The sequence below is a fragment of the Xiphophorus maculatus genome, chromosome 6, assembly GCF_002775205.1.
Source record: "Xiphophorus maculatus strain JP 163 A chromosome 6, X_maculatus-5.0-male, whole genome shotgun sequence".
NCBI lineage: Eukaryota > Metazoa > Chordata > Actinopteri > Cyprinodontiformes > Poeciliidae > Xiphophorus > Xiphophorus maculatus.
In genome coordinates this window covers 23,466,302-23,483,154 of record NC_036448.1, presented here as the reverse complement: position 1 = coordinate 23,483,154, position 16,853 = coordinate 23,466,302, and the positions used below count along the sequence as shown (strand labels likewise).

General features: G+C 36.9%; 1 protein-coding gene and 19 non-coding genes across 21 annotated transcripts in view; all 20 read right to left on the bottom strand.

Annotated features, from left to right (window-relative positions):
- Positions 1–38: 38 nt before the first annotated feature.
- trnar-ccu lies at positions 39–125 on the bottom strand. Its single transcript is given in 2 exon segments — positions 39–74; positions 89–125. It is a non-coding gene; the product is annotated as a tRNA-Arg (tRNA).
- Positions 126–459: 334 nt separating this feature from the next.
- On the bottom strand, positions 460–546 carry trnar-ucu. The gene is given in 2 exon segments: positions 460–495; positions 510–546. It is a non-coding gene; the product is annotated as a tRNA-Arg (tRNA).
- A 332-nt stretch (positions 547–878) lies between these two features.
- On the bottom strand, positions 879–965 carry trnar-ccu. Its single transcript is given in 2 exon segments — positions 879–914; positions 929–965. It is a non-coding gene; the product is annotated as a tRNA-Arg (tRNA).
- Positions 966–1,091: 126 nt separating this feature from the next.
- trnar-ccu lies at positions 1,092–1,178 on the bottom strand. The gene is given in 2 exon segments: positions 1,092–1,127; positions 1,142–1,178. It is a non-coding gene; the product is annotated as a tRNA-Arg (tRNA).
- A 125-nt stretch (positions 1,179–1,303) lies between these two features.
- Positions 1,304–1,390, bottom strand: trnar-ccu. The gene is given in 2 exon segments: positions 1,304–1,339; positions 1,354–1,390. It is a non-coding gene; the product is annotated as a tRNA-Arg (tRNA).
- Positions 1,391–1,515: 125 nt separating this feature from the next.
- On the bottom strand, positions 1,516–1,602 carry trnar-ucu. Its single transcript is given in 2 exon segments — positions 1,516–1,551; positions 1,566–1,602. It is a non-coding gene; the product is annotated as a tRNA-Arg (tRNA).
- Positions 1,603–1,934: 332 nt separating this feature from the next.
- On the bottom strand, positions 1,935–2,021 carry trnar-ucu. The gene is given in 2 exon segments: positions 1,935–1,970; positions 1,985–2,021. It is a non-coding gene; the product is annotated as a tRNA-Arg (tRNA).
- A 125-nt stretch (positions 2,022–2,146) lies between these two features.
- trnar-ccu lies at positions 2,147–2,233 on the bottom strand. Its single transcript is given in 2 exon segments — positions 2,147–2,182; positions 2,197–2,233. It is a non-coding gene; the product is annotated as a tRNA-Arg (tRNA).
- Positions 2,234–2,567: 334 nt separating this feature from the next.
- On the bottom strand, positions 2,568–2,654 carry trnar-ucu. The gene is given in 2 exon segments: positions 2,568–2,603; positions 2,618–2,654. It is a non-coding gene; the product is annotated as a tRNA-Arg (tRNA).
- Positions 2,655–3,196: 542 nt separating this feature from the next.
- trnar-ccu lies at positions 3,197–3,283 on the bottom strand. Its single transcript is given in 2 exon segments — positions 3,197–3,232; positions 3,247–3,283. It is a non-coding gene; the product is annotated as a tRNA-Arg (tRNA).
- A 332-nt stretch (positions 3,284–3,615) lies between these two features.
- On the bottom strand, positions 3,616–3,702 carry trnar-ucu. Its single transcript is given in 2 exon segments — positions 3,616–3,651; positions 3,666–3,702. It is a non-coding gene; the product is annotated as a tRNA-Arg (tRNA).
- A 125-nt stretch (positions 3,703–3,827) lies between these two features.
- trnar-ccu lies at positions 3,828–3,914 on the bottom strand. Its single transcript is given in 2 exon segments — positions 3,828–3,863; positions 3,878–3,914. It is a non-coding gene; the product is annotated as a tRNA-Arg (tRNA).
- Positions 3,915–4,037: 123 nt separating this feature from the next.
- On the bottom strand, positions 4,038–4,124 carry trnar-ucu. Its single transcript is given in 2 exon segments — positions 4,038–4,073; positions 4,088–4,124. It is a non-coding gene; the product is annotated as a tRNA-Arg (tRNA).
- A 121-nt stretch (positions 4,125–4,245) lies between these two features.
- On the bottom strand, positions 4,246–4,332 carry trnar-ccu. Its single transcript is given in 2 exon segments — positions 4,246–4,281; positions 4,296–4,332. It is a non-coding gene; the product is annotated as a tRNA-Arg (tRNA).
- Positions 4,333–4,874: 542 nt separating this feature from the next.
- trnar-ucu lies at positions 4,875–4,961 on the bottom strand. The gene is given in 2 exon segments: positions 4,875–4,910; positions 4,925–4,961. It is a non-coding gene; the product is annotated as a tRNA-Arg (tRNA).
- Positions 4,962–5,085: 124 nt separating this feature from the next.
- On the bottom strand, positions 5,086–5,172 carry trnar-ucu. Its single transcript is given in 2 exon segments — positions 5,086–5,121; positions 5,136–5,172. It is a non-coding gene; the product is annotated as a tRNA-Arg (tRNA).
- Positions 5,173–5,296: 124 nt separating this feature from the next.
- Positions 5,297–5,383, bottom strand: trnar-ccu. The gene is given in 2 exon segments: positions 5,297–5,332; positions 5,347–5,383. It is a non-coding gene; the product is annotated as a tRNA-Arg (tRNA).
- A 125-nt stretch (positions 5,384–5,508) lies between these two features.
- trnar-ccu lies at positions 5,509–5,595 on the bottom strand. Its single transcript is given in 2 exon segments — positions 5,509–5,544; positions 5,559–5,595. It is a non-coding gene; the product is annotated as a tRNA-Arg (tRNA).
- Positions 5,596–5,923: 328 nt separating this feature from the next.
- Positions 5,924–6,010, bottom strand: trnar-ccu. The gene is given in 2 exon segments: positions 5,924–5,959; positions 5,974–6,010. It is a non-coding gene; the product is annotated as a tRNA-Arg (tRNA).
- A 1,894-nt stretch (positions 6,011–7,904) lies between these two features.
- The window catches only part of zzz3 (zinc finger ZZ-type containing 3), a 34,167-nt gene continuing 25,218 nt past the window's right edge, over positions 7,905–16,853 (bottom strand). For both annotated transcript variants that reach the window (XM_023336189.1, XM_023336188.1), the window contains exons 9-12: positions 15,883–16,032; positions 13,484–13,618; positions 11,863–11,963; positions 7,905–9,228 (exon numbers count right to left, since the gene is read on the bottom strand). In XM_023336189.1, the coding sequence (XP_023191957.1) occupies positions 9,084–9,228; positions 11,863–11,963; positions 13,484–13,618; positions 15,883–16,032 (531 nt within the window). In that variant the 3' untranslated portion in view covers positions 7,905–9,083. The remainder of the gene's footprint in view (positions 9,229–11,862; positions 11,964–13,483; positions 13,619–15,882; positions 16,033–16,853) is intronic.

Below are 16,853 nucleotides of genomic sequence, written 5' to 3'. Positions count from 1 at the left end.
AGGTGAGGATTTTAATATGTGATAATTGCATAATGCAATGACTCTGGTGGGACTTGAACCCACAACCTTTGAATCACTTCATTCTGACTAGGAGTCCAATGCGCTATCCATTGCGCCACAGAGCCCATGGTCATGGAGGAGTTTCAATACCACTATAGACTTTCTTTAATTTGGTCAGTAGAGAAATTTCCTGAAAATGTGTGCCACAGGTGAGGATTTTTTTAATATGTTAGAATTGCATAATGCAGCGACTCTAGTGGGACTCGAACTCACAACCTTTGAATCATTTCAACCTGTCTAGAAGTCCAATGAGCTATCCATTGCGCCACAGAGCCCTTGTTACTGCGAGAGTTTCAATACCACTACAGACTTTTTTTAATTAGGTCAGTAGAATGAATTTCCGGAAAATGTGTATGACAGGTGAAGATTTTATTAATATGTTAGAATTGCATAATGCAACGACTCTAGTGGGACTCGAACCCACAACCTTTGAATCACTTCAACCTGTCTAGAAGTCCAATGCGCTATCCATTGCGCCACAGAGCCCTTGTTAATGCGAGAGTATCAATACCACTACAGACTTTTTTTAATTAGGTCAGTAGAATGAATTTCTGGAAAATGTGTGCGACAGGTCAGGATTTTGTTAATATGTTAGAATTGCATAATGCAATGACTCTGGTGGGCCTCGAACCCACAACCTTTGAATCACTTCCACCTGTCTAGAAGTCCACTGCGCTATCCATTGCGCCACAGAACCCTTATTAATACGATTGTTTCAATACCACTACAGACTTTTTTTAATTAGGTCAGTAGAACGAATTTCTGGAACACCTGTACGACAGGTGAGGATTTTAATATGTGATAATTGCAAAATGCAACGACTCTGGTGGGACTTGAACCCACAACCTTTGAATCACTTCATTCTGACTAGGAGTCCAATGCGCTATCCATTGCGCCACAGAGCCCTTGGGCATGCTAGAGTTTCAATACTACTACAGACTTTTTTTTATTAGTTCAGAAGAACAAATAGAATTTCCGGAACACCTGTACGACAGGTGAGGATTTTAATATGTGATAATTGCAAAATGCAACGACTCTGGTGGGACTTGAACCCACAACCTTTGAATCACTTCATTCAGACTAGGAGTCCAATGCGCTATCCATTGCGCCACAGAGCCCTTGGTCATGGCACATTTTCAATACTACTACAGACTTTTTTGATTAGTTCAGAAGAACAAATAGAATTTCCGGAACACCTGTACGACAGGTGAGGATTTTAATATGTGATAATTGCATAATGCAACGACTCTGGTGGGACTTGAACCCACAACCTTTGAATCACTTCATTCTGACTAGGAGTCCAATGCGCTATCCATTGCGCCACAGAGCCCTTGGTCATGGCACATTTTCAATACTACTACAGACTTTTTTGATTAGTTAAAAAGAACAAATAGAATTTCCGGAAGACCTGTGCGACAGGTGAGGATTTTAATATGTTAGAATTGCATAATGCAGCGACTCTAGTGGGACTCGAACCCACAACCTTTGAATCACTTCAACCTGTCTAGAAGTCCAATGCGCTATCCATTGCGCCACAGAGCCCTTGTTAATGTGAGAGTTTCAATACCACTACAGAATTTTTTTAATTAGGTCAGTAGAATGAATTTCCGGAAAATGTGTATGACAGGTGAAGATTTTATTAATATGTTAGAATTGCGTAATGCAATGACTCTAGTGAGACTCAAACCCACAACCTTTGAATCACTTCAACCTGTCTAGAAGTCCAATGCACTATCCGTTGCACCACAGGTCATGGTAGATTTTCAATACTACTACAGAATTTTTTTTATTAGTTCAGAAGAACAAATAGAATTTCCGGAACACCTGTACGACAGGTGAAGATTTTATTAAAATGTTAGAATTGCATAATGCAATGACTCTAGTGGGACTCGAACCCACAACCTTTGAATCACTTCTACCTGTCTAGAAGTCCAATGCGCTATCCATTGCGCCACAGAGCCCTTGGTCATGGCACATTTTCAATACTACTACAGACTTTTTTTATTAGTTAAAAAGAACAAAAAGAATTTCCGGAAGACCTGTGCGACAGGTGAGGATTTTAATATGTGATAATTGCATAATGCAATGACTCTGGTGGGACTTGAACCCACAACCTTTGAATCACTTCATTCTGACTAGGAGTCCAATGCGCTATCCATTGCGCCACAGAGCCCATGGTCATGGAGGAGTTTCAATACCACTATAGACTTTCTTTAATTTGGTCAGTAGAGAAATTTCCTGAAAATGTGTGCCACAGGTGAGGATTTTTTTAATATGTTAGAATTGCATAATGCAGCGACTCTAGTGGGACTCGAACTCACAACCTTTGAATCATTTCAACCTGTCTAGAAGTCCAATGAGCTATCCATTGCGCCACAGAGCCCTTGTTACTGCGAGAGTTTCAATACCACTACAGACTTTTTTTAATTAGGTCAGTAGAATGAATTTCCGGAAAATGTGTATGACAGGTGAAGATTTTATTAATATGTTAGAATTGCATAATGCAACGACTCTAGTGGGACTCGAACCCACAACCTTTGAATCACTTCAACCTGTCTAGAAGTCCAATGCGCTATCCATTGCGCCACAGAGCCCTTGTTAATGCGAGAGTATCAATACCACTACAGACTTTTTTTAATTAGGTCAGTAGAATGAATTTCTGGAAAATGTGTGCGACAGGTCAGGATTTTGTTAATATGTTAGAATTGCATAATGCAATGACTCTGGTGGGCCTCGAACCCACAACCTTTGAATCACTTCCACCTGTCTAGAAGTCCACTGCGCTATCCATTGCGCACAGAACCCTTATTAATACGATTGTTTCAATACCACTACAGACTTTTTTTAATTAGGTTAGTAGAACGAATTTCTGGAAAATGTGTGCGAGAGGTCAGGATTTTATTAATATGAATTGCGTAATGCAACTACTCTAGTGGGGCTCGAACCCACAACCTTTGAATCACTTCAACCTGACTAGGAATCCAGTGCGCTATCCATTGCGCCACAGAGGCCTTGGTCATGGCACATTTTCAATACTACTACAGACTTTTTTTATTAGTTCAGAAGAACAAATAGAATTTCCGGAACACCTGTACGACAGGTGAGGATTTTAATATGTGATAATTGCAAAATGCAACGACTCTGGTGGGACTTGAACCCACAACCTTTGAATCACTTCATTCAGACTAGGAGTCCAATGCGCTATCCATTGCGCCACAGAGCCCTTGTTAATGTGAGAGTTTCAATACCACTACAGAATTTTTTTAATTAGGTCAGTAGAATGAATTTCCGGAAAATGTGTATGACAGGTGAAGATTTTATTAATATGTTAGAATTGCGTAATGCAATGACTCTAGTGAGACTCAAACCCACAACCTTTGAATCACTTCAACCTGTCTAGAAGTCCAATGCACTATCCGTTGCACCACAGGTCATGGTAGATTTTCAATACTACTACAGAATTTTTTTTATTAGTTCAGAAGAACAAATAGAATTTCCGGAACACCTGTACGACAGGTGAAGATTTTATTAAAATGTTAGAATTGCATAATGCAATGACTCTAGTGGGACTCGAACCCACAACCTTTGAATCACTTCTACCTGTCTAGAAGTCCAATGCGCTATCCATTGCGCCACAGAGCCCTTGGTCATGGCACATTTTCAATACTACTACAGACTTTTTTTATTAGTTAAAAAGAACAAAAAGAATTTCCGGAAGACCTGTGCGACAGGTGAGGATTTTAATATGTGATAATTGCATAATGCAATGACTCTGGTGGGACTTGAACCCACAACCTTTGAATCACTTCATTCTGACTAGGAGTCCAATGCGCTATCCATTGCGCCACAGAGCCCATGGTCATGGAGGAGTTTCAATACCACTATAGACTTTCTTTAATTTGGTCAGTAGAGAAATTTCCTGAAAATGTGTGCCACAGGTGAGGATTTTTTTAATATGTTAGAATTGCATAATGCAGCGACTCTAGTGGGACTCGAACCCACAACCTTTGAATCAGTTCAACCTGTCTAGAAGTCCAATGAGCTATCCATTGCGCCACAGAGCCCTTGTTACTGCGAGAGTTTCAATACCACTACAGACTTTTTTTAATTAGGTCAGTAGAATGAATTTCTGGAAAATGTGTGCGACAGGTCAGGATTTTAATATGTGATAATTGCATAATGCAACGGCTCTGGTGGGACTTGAACCTACAACCTTTGAATCACTTCATTCTGACTAGGAGTCCAACGCGCTATCCATTGCGCCACAGAGCCCATGGTCATGGTAGAGTTTCAATACCACTATAGACTTTCTTTAATTTGGTCAGTAGAGAAACTTCCTGAAAATGTGTGCGACAGGTCAGGATTTTGTTAATATGTTAGAATTGCATAATGCAATGACTCTGGTGGGCCTCGAACCCACAACCTTTGAATCACTTCCACCTGTCTAGAAGTCCACTGCGCTATCCATTGCGCCACAGAACCCTTATTAATACGATTGTTTCAATACCACTACAGACTTTTTTTAATTAGGTCAGTAGAACGAATTTCTGGAAAATGTGTGCGAGAGGTCAGGATTTTATTAATATGAATTGCGTAATGCAACTACTCTAGTGGGGCTCGAACCCACAACCTTTGAATCACTTCAACCTGACTAGGAATCCAGTGCGCTATCCATTGCGCCACAGAGGCCTTGGTCATGGCACATTTTCAATACTACTACAGACTTTTTTTATTAGTTCAGAAGAACAAATAGAATTTCCGGAACACCTGTACGACAGGTGAGGATTTTAATATGTTAGAATTGCATAATGCAGCGACTCTAGTGGGACTCGAACCCACAACCTTTGAATCACTTCAACCTGTCTAGAAGTCCAATGCGCTATCCATTGCGCCACAGAGCCCTTGTTAATGCGAGAGTTTCAATACCACTACAGACCTTTTTTAATTAGGTCAGTAGAATGAATTTCCGGAAAATGTGTATGACAGGTGAAGATTTTATTAATATGTTAGAATTGCATAATGCAACGACTCTAGTGGGACTCGAACCCACAACCTTTGAATCACTTCAACCTGTCTAGAAGTCCAATGCGCTATCCATTGCGCCACAGAGCCCTTGTTAATGCGAGAGTATCAATACCACTACAGACTTTTTTTAATTAGGTCAGTAGAATGAATTTCTGGAAAATGTGTGCGACAGGTCAGGATTTTGTTAATATGTTAGAATTGCATAATGCAATGACTCTGGTGGGACTTGAACCCACAACCTTTGAATCACTTCATTCTGACTAGGAGTCCAATGCGCTATCCATTGCGCCACAGAGCCCTTGGGTATGCTAGAGTTTCAATACTACTACAGACTTTTTTTATTAGTTCAGAAGAACAAAGAGAATTTCCGGAAGACCTGTGCGACAGGTGAGGATTTTAATATGTGACAATTGCATAATGCCACGACTCTGGTGGGACTTGAACCCACAACCTTTGAATCACTTCTTTCTGACTAGGAGTCCAATGTGCTATCCATTGCGCCACAGAGCCCATGGTCATGGTAGAGTTTCAATACCACTACAGACTTTCTTTAATTTGGTCAGTAGAGAAATTTCCTGAAAATGTGTGCCACAGGTGAGGATTTTATTAATATGTTAGAATTGCATAATGCAGCGACTCTAGTGGGACTCGAACCCACAACCTTTGAATCACTTCAACCCGTCTAGAAGTCCAATGCACTATCCATTGCGCCACATGTCATGGTAGATTTTCAATACTAGTACAGACTTTTTTTTATTAGTTCTGAAGAACTAATAGAATTTCCGGAACACCTGTGCGACAGGTGAGGATTTTAATATGTGATAATTGCATAATGCAACGACTCTGGTGGGACTTGAACCCACAACCTTTGAATCACTTCATTCTGACTAGGAGTCCAATGCGCTATCCATTGCGCCACAGAGCCCTTGTTAAAGCGAGAGTTTCAATACTACTACAGACTTTTTTTATTAGTTAAAAAGAACAAATAGAATTTCCGGAAGACCTGTGCGACAGGTGAGGATTTTAATATGTGAGAATTGCATAATGCCACGACTCTGGTGGGACTTGAACCCACAACCTTTGAATCACTTCTTTCTGACTAGGAGTCCATTGCGCCACAGAGCCCTTGTTTATGTTAGAGTTTCAATACTACTACAGACTTTCTTTAATTAGGTCAGTAGAATAAATTTAATTTCCTGAATATGTGTGCAACAGGTGAGGATTTTATTTTATCTGTGAAATGCATAACATGACAACTCTGGTGGGAGTCGAACCCACAACCTTTGAATCATTTCATTCTGTTTAGAAGTCTAATGCACTATCCATTGCACCACAGAGCCCTTGGTCATGGTAGATTTTCAATACTACTACGGACTTTCTCTTATTAGGTTAGTAGAACAAACAGAATTTATTGACTAAGTATGTCACACTTGATAATTTTGTTAGGATATTACTAGTTGACACTATGAAATTTTTAAATATTGTTAGATATTGATTTTAAGCTTCAATAAGGCTACTGACATTTTTTCAGGTAGTTGAAACAGGGAAATACTTAGAAGCTTTTCACTATGCCTGGGTTTTGAAGAAACACAGTCCTGCATTCTTTCCAGATGTCCAATGTTTTATTCATTGCACAACAGATCCTTGTGTGCCAATACTATAATATTCCCTGTACGTGTGATTCACTTTGGTTAAGAAAGGCAAAATGCTACAACTCTGGTGGGACTCAAACCCACAACCTTTGAATGTCCTCATCTTGTCTGGAAATCTACCCTAACATGCTTGGTACTACTGCAAAATTGGATAGAAAACAAATTTGTTGTCATTTTAATGTATGTTAACATTTTACTAGTTAGTAATTCAAGTCTGTTCAAAAGTACTGACTAATTTCAGTTTGAGAAATTAAACATTGTAATCCATTTCATCCAAGTATCTTCAAAGGGTCATTGTGGATAATGATGCTTTGAGCAGGAAAGAGCTCCAGTAGCAGTCAATGATGCAACAAATCTAAAGAGGCCTCTGACATATGACTGTTGCTGTATGCCTGTTATCACATGTTAACAGCTAAATATCCAGATACAGAAATGATATTCTACAGTAACATGTCTTGGATGACACAATCAGATGCAAGCAAGCACTCCTAATCCAACTCATTTGCTTTTGTAAATCTGTCTGGTCTAGATTGAAAGCTGGACATTTAGGGATTTAATGCTTCCATCTTACGATAAAGCAAAAAATATGAATAAAATTTTTCTGAGAATAAATCAAAACTAAAGTAACAGAGCTGTTACAAGAATAAAATCACTTTGTAAGACTAAAGTTGTAAAAGAACCAACTCAAAATAATACAATAAAGTCATAATAAGAGTAAATGAATATTTCAAGAATAAAATCAATTTTACAAGAATTACGAGAAAAGTCCAATTTTGTTAAGAATAAAGTCATAGTATGAGAATAAAGTCAATTTTACAAGAATGGCATTTTCGAGACATCACAATATGACATATTAATATTGTGACTTCATACATATATTATTCATGATGTGAATATTATTCATATTATCTATTATACAATATGTAATAAATATCATATAATTAATTAAGAATAAAGTATTTTTGTTTTATTTTTAAATAATTATAGAACAATTAAATATTTTACTCTCATCATTTTACAACTTTATTCTTGTAGTTTTAGGACTTTCTTCTCATAACATCACTTTTTTCTTGTGATTTTATTTATTTATTTTTCTTAGCATGACCCAACGCTCCATCGTTGCTTTCTGTCAATCAAATAATAAAATAAAAGCCACAGACATAGAAGCATTTTTCACATACTTTTATTTCCACGGTTCTCCTCTAGCATTTTTTTTACATTATTAATTTTTTTTTACATAAGAACAGACTGTTATACACAGATACTGAAGCAGGGGGAAAGGTGGTGAGGGAAAGAAGACAAAAAACCATACAAAATGGCATCTACTCAAGCACAACGAAATCTATGTATATAAAACTCTGTGGGTCGCAGAGGCACCAACCACTACCTCAATTATTCATGTTTTAAATAGATTAATAAAAATACAATCTTTTTAAATGGACCTTTTAAAGTGGGTGGTGAAATTAAGAGATCTAGAGGCTTACCGATGGGATTCGATAACAGGGCGATGGAGAAAATGTGGTCAGCTTTCAGGGTTTCTCCATCTGCCCGAAGCGCGAGGGGAAGAAAAAAAAAATATAAACAAGAAAAAAAAAACATCTTTTTTGTCTGTTTTTATTTTTTAATGGCACACAGCAACTAGCGGTGGCTACTTTTCACTTTTTACCATATACTTGAACACTCAACATGATCAACAACGGCACACGATGAGGGAGGAGGAGGCAAAAGAAAAATAAAACACAGCTTTGTGTGGTTTTCAACATCATTCGCCTGCCTTCAAAGAAAAATAATGAAGTCGCTCTCCGTGTTGTAGTGTTTCCTAGTTAGTTTTAGTGAAGAGAGCAAAAGGAAACGGATGAAGGGATGTGTGTTTGTGTGTGTGTTGGGAAACCCAGTGAGGTCTGCAGAAATGCTCCAAGTTTTCAACCTTTTTTTCCTTTTTCTTTTTTTTAAGTATTCTTCATTCTTGGGGAAACCACATGCACACGAAAACAACCCCCAAGTGTCTCCACTAGGTGGCGCTTCGCCAGACCAATCACTCAATTTTCCAGTTTGAAAGCAGCATGGAGGAGAAAACTGGAAACGTCAGGGGAGGAGCTCAGGAATGTCGTGTGCCTTCTCGCTTTTGTTTGTTTGTTTTTTAAAAATACAGTTTCTGAATAACCCGGCTGAGGCGTTGCTGGGCAACCAGCATCAGAGCCGAGGTCTGCTCTAACTCTAACCCCGCCGCCCCGGCTCAGCGGTAATCTTGGGCTTACAGGATGGAGCCATGCACAGAGTAGCCTGCAGGACGTGTGGCGAGAGAGAGAGAGAGACGACTTGGAGCTAGCGGCGCCTGGGACTCTGTCATCTGTTGGCGGGGAAGTAATTAGGGTCCAGGTAGTTGTAGCCCGCGCTCTGCGGCAGGCAATAGTCCCTGTCCAGAAAGGTGTTTGGCTGATACACCGCTTCCAGGTGGTGGTCAGGTTTATGGGTCTCTGTCTTGAATAAGCTGGAAGACAAAAGATGATAGTATGAATCTAATGCTCCGTTCACACCGAATGCGATTTGAGCTGCTCTTTCACACTGTACTATGTAAAAAGAATCAAACTAATTTAAAAAAACTGTTCCCCTCCTTGCCTGTGGGGGCACTGCACCAACAGCTACAGCAGGAAACATGAAAAGTTGTAGGTTTCCTCTTTTGTTTCTGGTAAAAAAAAAAGTAAAAAATCTTACCAGGTAATTTTGGCTTAATTTCTACTGCAAATATCTTAGCGCACTTGAAATAAGACACAACTAACTTACAAGTAACCTTTCAGCAAGATATCGGAGCTTGTTTTCAGTAAATAATTCCTTAGTATTGGTGAAATTGTTCCACTGGCAGATTATTTCACTCCTGACATGGGAAAACGTCTTGTTATAAATTAAATGACTTAAAAAGGTCAAAACTGTCTTGTTTTTATCTTGTTTTGCTGATGTATAGCCCAGGACACTTTTGTAAATGAGATTTTTAATATCAATGAGTTTTTCATTTCCTGGTTAAATAAAAGTTACAACAATTTTTTAAGACATGTTTATTTTCTGCTTGATTAACACAAGAAAGTTGACTAATTCTACAACTTGTAAATATTTGTCACTTTTCAACAGCAAATCAAAAGTAAATCCAGTAGATCCAAAACAAAGTGACGGGTTGTATTTCTGCAGGATCTTTGAAGCGGTGCTGCATTTAATATAAATACTACCAAATCTGGTTCGTTGGCCTCAGTTGTTTGCTCGCCACTGCCACTTGATAAACGACTAATTACAATTAACCCAGTTACCTTAGGGGTAATTAAGATCTGGGAACAGCTTAGGATCCATTTCAAACGAAAACAAGGTCTCCTAGCAGCGCCTATATCAATGAATGCCTTGTTCCCACCTTCTCTAATTTACTCTGCTTTCCATGCCTGGGCAAATAAAGGGATAAGCACTGTGGGAGACCTGTTCAAAGATGGGCATTTTATGTCCTTTCAACAGCTGCAGAATTCATTTAGCCTATCTTCTTCGAACTTTTTTAGGTATCTGCAGTTGCGAAGTTTTGTTAAAAAACACTTCTCACAGACGCTCCAAACTCCAGACTCCAATTGGATTGATGGGTGCCTGGAGGTGGACCCCAAGAAGAGAGGGGCCACATCGAAGGTATACGCATTAATTCATACAGCGGCTGCACCCTCATTAGACAAAATTAAAGAACAGTGGCAGCTGGAGTTGAGATTGAGAATAACTGAGGTGGAGTGGCAGCAGGCAACAAGGCTTATTCATGATTCATCAATATGTATCAGACATGGTTTAATACAATTTAAGGTGGTTCATAGACTTCATTTGTCAAATAGTAAACTCGCAAAGTTGTTTCCAGGATTGAATGAAGCGTGCCCAAGATGTAAAAGCGAGAAAGGCACTCTTGGTCATATGTTTTGGGAATGCCAAAAACTGCAGACCTTCTGGAGAACTATCTTTAAGACCCTGTCGAAATCTTGGAACATTAATATTCCGCCGAATCCTCTTTCTGCAATATTTGGGGTTGTTCCTCGGACATGTTGTGTGTCCACCCGACAAGCTTCAGCTGTAGCCTTTTCCACATTGGTTGCTCGTCGACTCATACTTCTATCATGGAAAAAAGAGGCACCCCCCTCCTATAAACAATGGATTAAGGACTTGCTTTCAAATCTCAAAGTTGAACAGCAGAGATATGCTGGGCAGGGCTCTGTGGACAAATTTTACAAAGTATGGCGACCATTCTTGTGTCACATTGAGGGACGTCCAGCCAATCAGTCAACCCAGCATGAAACTAACTAAGTCAACCTTCCCTTTTTTTTTTTTTTTTTAACGGATGTGTGGATGTGAATGTTTGGGTTGTTAATCTACTTTGTTGAAAACCAATAAAAATATTCAATTAATATAAATACTACCAAAAAAAGTAAGGTAAAATAAATAAAATAAAAATACCAAACAAAAATAACATAAATAATATAAATTAAAAAATATTCTGAAACAATAAAAGACAAAATTAATTATCTAGAAAAAAATATGTTACAATTAAATAAAACAATCTAAATGCCATAGAATAAATAGATATTGACATATCTTTAGGTGGACAATATTAAGGCTTTTATACAATGCAGTCACATTTCCATATGAGAGTTTTAGGAAAATTAAATGCTAAACTTAGGGTGAGTGCTCTTTAAACATTTGGATTGTTTGACAGATTATCATTAAATTCTGTGTAAGGAAACAGCATTTTGCAACTGTTCAACTACTTCTTAAAAAATAAACCGTTTGATGACTAAAACATTTTATTTTTTAAATTTCCTTTTAGTTTTTTTATAGACGTTCTTCAAAAATATAAATAGAATATAAATAAAGAAAATATATTTTCTTATCAACTCAGTTTTTTAAGCTTTTCTTGCAACTCTGTAGTTAATCTGATACACAAAAATGTAACGTTTTCTAAATTGTTAACTGTGTGCTGTCTTTTATGACTTTATATTTTTGTTTATTTATGATGTAAAGCACTTTGAATTGCCTTGTTGCTGAAATGTGCTATACAAATAAACTGACAAGAACCCAGAATCCTCTCTGAGGTATACTTAGCTAAAAAGGTTCTCACCAGTCTGAGCAGTTGGAGCAGAAATCGACCGAGTTTTCTGGAGGACAGTCCTGACAGTGCCAACGGACCCCCTGGATGGGGTCCATGCCGCACACGTCGCACTGCACAGCACGAGACAAAAAAGATGCAAAACCATCAGGATGAAACCAACCACAGCTTAACAAAATTCCCCCTAACGTGCGTTACTCACACAAACATTTTGTCCCTTTTCCCCACTTTATCTAAAGCCAAAAATCCTCTATCTTAAATACGTTGTTTCAATTTATAAAAATAATAAAAAGAAACATTTATTTTATAATAAAGGACCAGTTCTTTAGATTTTCATTTACAGTTCTTGATGTAAAATGGAGTTGATTCAACACGATATTTTTAAGTGTGCTAATTTCTAATAAGTGTGCAAAAGTCTCCCTTCTGTGTTTCCTGCTGACAATTCAAGTAATTTTGAAAAGCAGCCATTTTCTGTTGTGTTTTGAGACTAGACTACTCTGCATACGAGTCCATAATCAGTAGAGTTTGTTAAGCGATTAGTAATGCACCAGTTTTCCTCCCAATGCAAATCAAAAGCTGTGTATTTGTCGTCGTCTGCTTATTTTGTTAATTATCGAGTTAGCTGCTCCTCCTTTTGCACTATTTATATCATTCTGCCTTAAAAACTCTGCACATAGTGAAACATTTTGGAGTTAAACTAAATTATAAACATTATAAGACTCCATTTTACATCAGTCCCAAAGCAAAGGCGTTCAAGAGACCAAAATTTGTAATCAAAAGTCACAAATTTACCACAAACAGGTTTGGGTGTTTCATGTTTCCTCTGCATTACTTCACATATGTTTATGAAAGAACTACTACTTTTAACTGCAGATGTTAGTAAGCTGAATATTCTGCTCTGCTGCAGAATTTATGCTTGAAAATGTCTCGTATAAAAACATAATCTGGATTTTTTCCCCCCTATTGATCTGCAGCAAGTGCACATATTTTTGGGAGGTTTTCAACATCTGCCTTAAAAGTTAATCACACTCCTTGAAAAATATGTGCTATTTATTATATATAAATAGTCGCCAATGTGAGAAAAATACCTCAGAAATTAATCTCAGAAATGTTCTGGAAAAAACAGGGAAATTTCTGAGGTTTCAAAAGTTAAAAATGTTCAACTTACGAAAATTTCTTCAGTGTCAAAAGTTGATTTTCCAGTTAAAAAATTTCCACATCTTTTTCTAGAAAATTTCTGAGATTAATGTAAAAATGTCTACGTTTTTTTCTAGAAATATTTCAACTTTCAAAGCTCAGAAACTTTCATATTTTTTTCTAGAAAATTTCTGAGATTGATCTCAAAATTTCTTAGTTTTTTGGCAGAAATTTGCTCCTTTTTACCCCATCTAGAATTGCCCTAATACGCCATCATAAATAAGTCTTCAAACATATCAGATTTTACAACCATCTGATATTTTCTTCCCCCTAATTTTCAACTTATGCAATTTCTGTAGGTTTATTACAAAAAATCCTAATAAAACTCACGCAGTTGTGTGTTTAAAATGTGACAAAATGTGGAAGAGGGCCAGGCAGTGCCGGCACGCTGTGCAGCATGCAGCAGGAAGTTGTTGTGTGTGCAGAAATGCGTCACCTTGTAACCCATGTGCTGCACCCCGGCGTTATCCTCTCGAATCTCCTGGAGTTTCTGTTTTTTCAATCTCTTCAGCTGTAAAAGCTCTTTGTACTCTTGTAGGTTCCTCAGCTCCACAGGAACGCTCTCCTCATCCTGAGATTGTTGATGTAAACAAAACAAAAATAAGAGCTGGGTGGAGTCGGAGCTGGTAAAGCACAAACAAAAGATCTCCAGATGACAGAAACCGCAGTAGGACGGTTATGTTCTCCTCGTTTTTTCTACAGTCAGTATTGACGGCTCTGATTTTTGCTGGACATGAGCAACATAAATAGGAGCAGATATTTTTATTGTTAAGGCAGCAGAGCTGCGTCACACACAGATTGTCCTTGAGCCAAAGGTAAACAAAGAAAATGTTTACGATGAGATGCTTTGGCCTGAATAAGCATCAGGCAAGTATGAGTATTGGACAAAAGGTTTTTATTTTTTATTTTTGGAAATAATAAGACTAAAGTAAGATAATGTATTGATATAGTACATTTTCAGGAACAAAGCAGTTCAAAGTGCTTGTATCTTTTCCACAATATTATGACAATAAGGTCACATTAGTAGAATAAAGACGTAATATTACCAGAAGAAAGTGATAAAAAAATTTTTAATGAGGCTTCAATACAGTTAAAATAAAAAAATATTTAGTATCTTAATAATTTGATGTTGATGTGTTAAAAGATGAAGTATTTTCTTATTTGTAAAACTTTTACCAAAGCATAACTTCACAAGATGCTCAACATTTCTAATTTTCCTTTATTATTTTTTATGTACAAGTTCTCATAAACTTACTACTTAATTTTCCTAATATTACGACTTTTGATTATATCATTTCTACTTTGATGATATTATAAGTTTATTCTTGGACTATAATGACTTTTTTTTGTATCGTTAAGACTTTATACTTAAAATTACTACTTTATTCTGGTAAAATTATGACTTTATTCTTGTATTATTACAACTTTATTTAGATAATTATGAGTTTATAATAACCTAAAAATAAGGTAATTATACAACAAAAAGTTGTATTTTTTGTTATTGTTACGACTTTATTCTGATATTATTTATTCTCGTGATATGCAGAATTTTTTTCTGTTGTTACGAGTTTATTTTCATTACGTATTGAGTTTATTCTCGTATTATTTCAATTTAATTGTCATACAACTATTCTGGTAATATTACGGCTTTATTATCATAATACTACAACTTTATTCTAATAATATTACGACTTAATTCTGTTATAATATAACTTTATTCTGGCAATAATATTACTTGCTTCTTGTACAACTTTTTTTCTTGTAATATTACAAATTTATTGTCATTATATTACGAATTTATTGTCATAATATTGCAACTTTTTTCAGGTAATGTTATGTCTGTACTCTGGTAATATTAAAGCTTTATTCTGGTAGTATTTTGACTTCTTATGACTTTTTTCTCGCAATATTTTGACTTTGCTCTTGTAGTTTAATGTTTTTTTCTTCACCTGGCCCTAATACTCTGTTGTAGACAAAATCCAATCTTTATTATTATTCCTTGCAGATGTCTGCTGCCACCATATCTGCCTTTAATATGAAATAATTCCCTTCTTTAACATGGGGATGGGAGAAAACCATCTGTGTTACCAGCAGGCCTTGGGGAACCAGTTTTTCTTAAAGGTTAGAGCCATCAAAGGGCCAGAGGAAATGTCAGAGCTTTGATAACATCGAGCATCAGGAGCCATGTAGTTCAAACAGAGGAGAAACGCAGAGCTGGCTCAGCTTCCCTGCACTGCTCTCGGTTATTTTCAACAGTAAAAAGAGTCGTGATTGGAAGTAAAATGAGAAAGAATCGAATGCTTCACTGATTGCAATGGTGTCAAAGTGGAGAAAGCATAAGGAAGTGGAAGAAAATTGATGCAATTTCGCTCAATTTTAAATTGATCTGCAAGAAAAAGAAAGGTTCCAGGGCTCCAAAAGCATGGAAACTGACTTTTTACCCTTTTCTTGGAGATATTTTTAACATTTTAAAGAGATATTTTCCCCATAATAAAATATGTATTTCTTGAGAAAGTAGGAAAGATCAAAGTGTGTTTGCAGATGACATTTAAAGCTATTTAATTAGTTTCAATCAAATATTCTTAGAGAATTTTGATTCTTTGGGTCACCATTTGATTCAATATCAAATATTGATTTAAATACTAATAAATACCATACAAGTAATTAATTGGAGTACCTATCAATATTTTATGTATTACTTATTTTTATTGTTTTTTTCCTGCCATATAGTGGTATACGCTACGTACGCCAGTCTACACACATCCATTTTTAAACTAAAATATCGGAATATAAAACGACAGTCAATAACTCCTTAAGAAAGTTGCTCTGACTGACCGAATCGTCAGCAGAAGGGTCCTGCACGCTGTGGTAAAACGCTGCGCGCTCGTCCTCATCCTCCATGTAGACTGGAGGCTCGTAGGAGGTCAGGAAGGTGGACGGCCGGTACAGATGCTTGTTTAGGTGATGCTGTCTCTTACTGGAGGCCTGCAGGGAAACCAGAGACGGTTACAAACAAAGGAAAGCTTTCTGAGCCTCAGCAAAACACGCTCGCTTTCACGCACTGCAGTGTTTTGCCTTTGACAGGGATCGATAGTGATGAGTCAAAATGAGGGGATAGCAAAATTAAAACACAGTATAATCATCAGGTTTCTGGATGATAAGCAAAGAAATTTCATTTAATTGAATTTAATTTAACTTCCCTTTGGGATTAATAAAGTTTTTTGAATTTGAATTTGAAACCAGCTGGCCAAATGTCCTGGAATTCAGCTTGGGTTGCTAGGTAGCGGGCAGGGCCTCTCTGGGGTTGCTAGGTAACAGTGTAGCAGCAGTTACATTCCAGAAGTTCTTGAGTTTTCTGTCATTTTCAAGACACAATATACATTAACTTAATGCCAAAAACGGCTGGGTGTTTTATTTTTAAGCAATAAATTTTAGAAGCAGCAGAAATTTTGTTATTTTTGTATAATACTTCCCTTTGAGCTTAGAAAACAAGCTGTTGTACAAACAAATCTGGAAATTACAATATTATACAGACCTAACTGAAAGACTGAAAGTAAACCACTCTGTTAAACAAGATTTGGCTTTAATTTCTAATATTTTATTTTACAATTTTATACATAGATGAACAAACGTTTGATTTTTTTTAAATTTACAGTTAAATTTAGCTCAGTCAGACTAACACTCTATATTGCCAGTCAAAGACTCTACAAACCAAAGTTTGCATGTTAAACGTTAATAGTTTATAACAGTTAGCGTCAAGAGAGAAAAAATGGCTCTGGTATCCAAATAGGAAGCTTTAAGAAAAC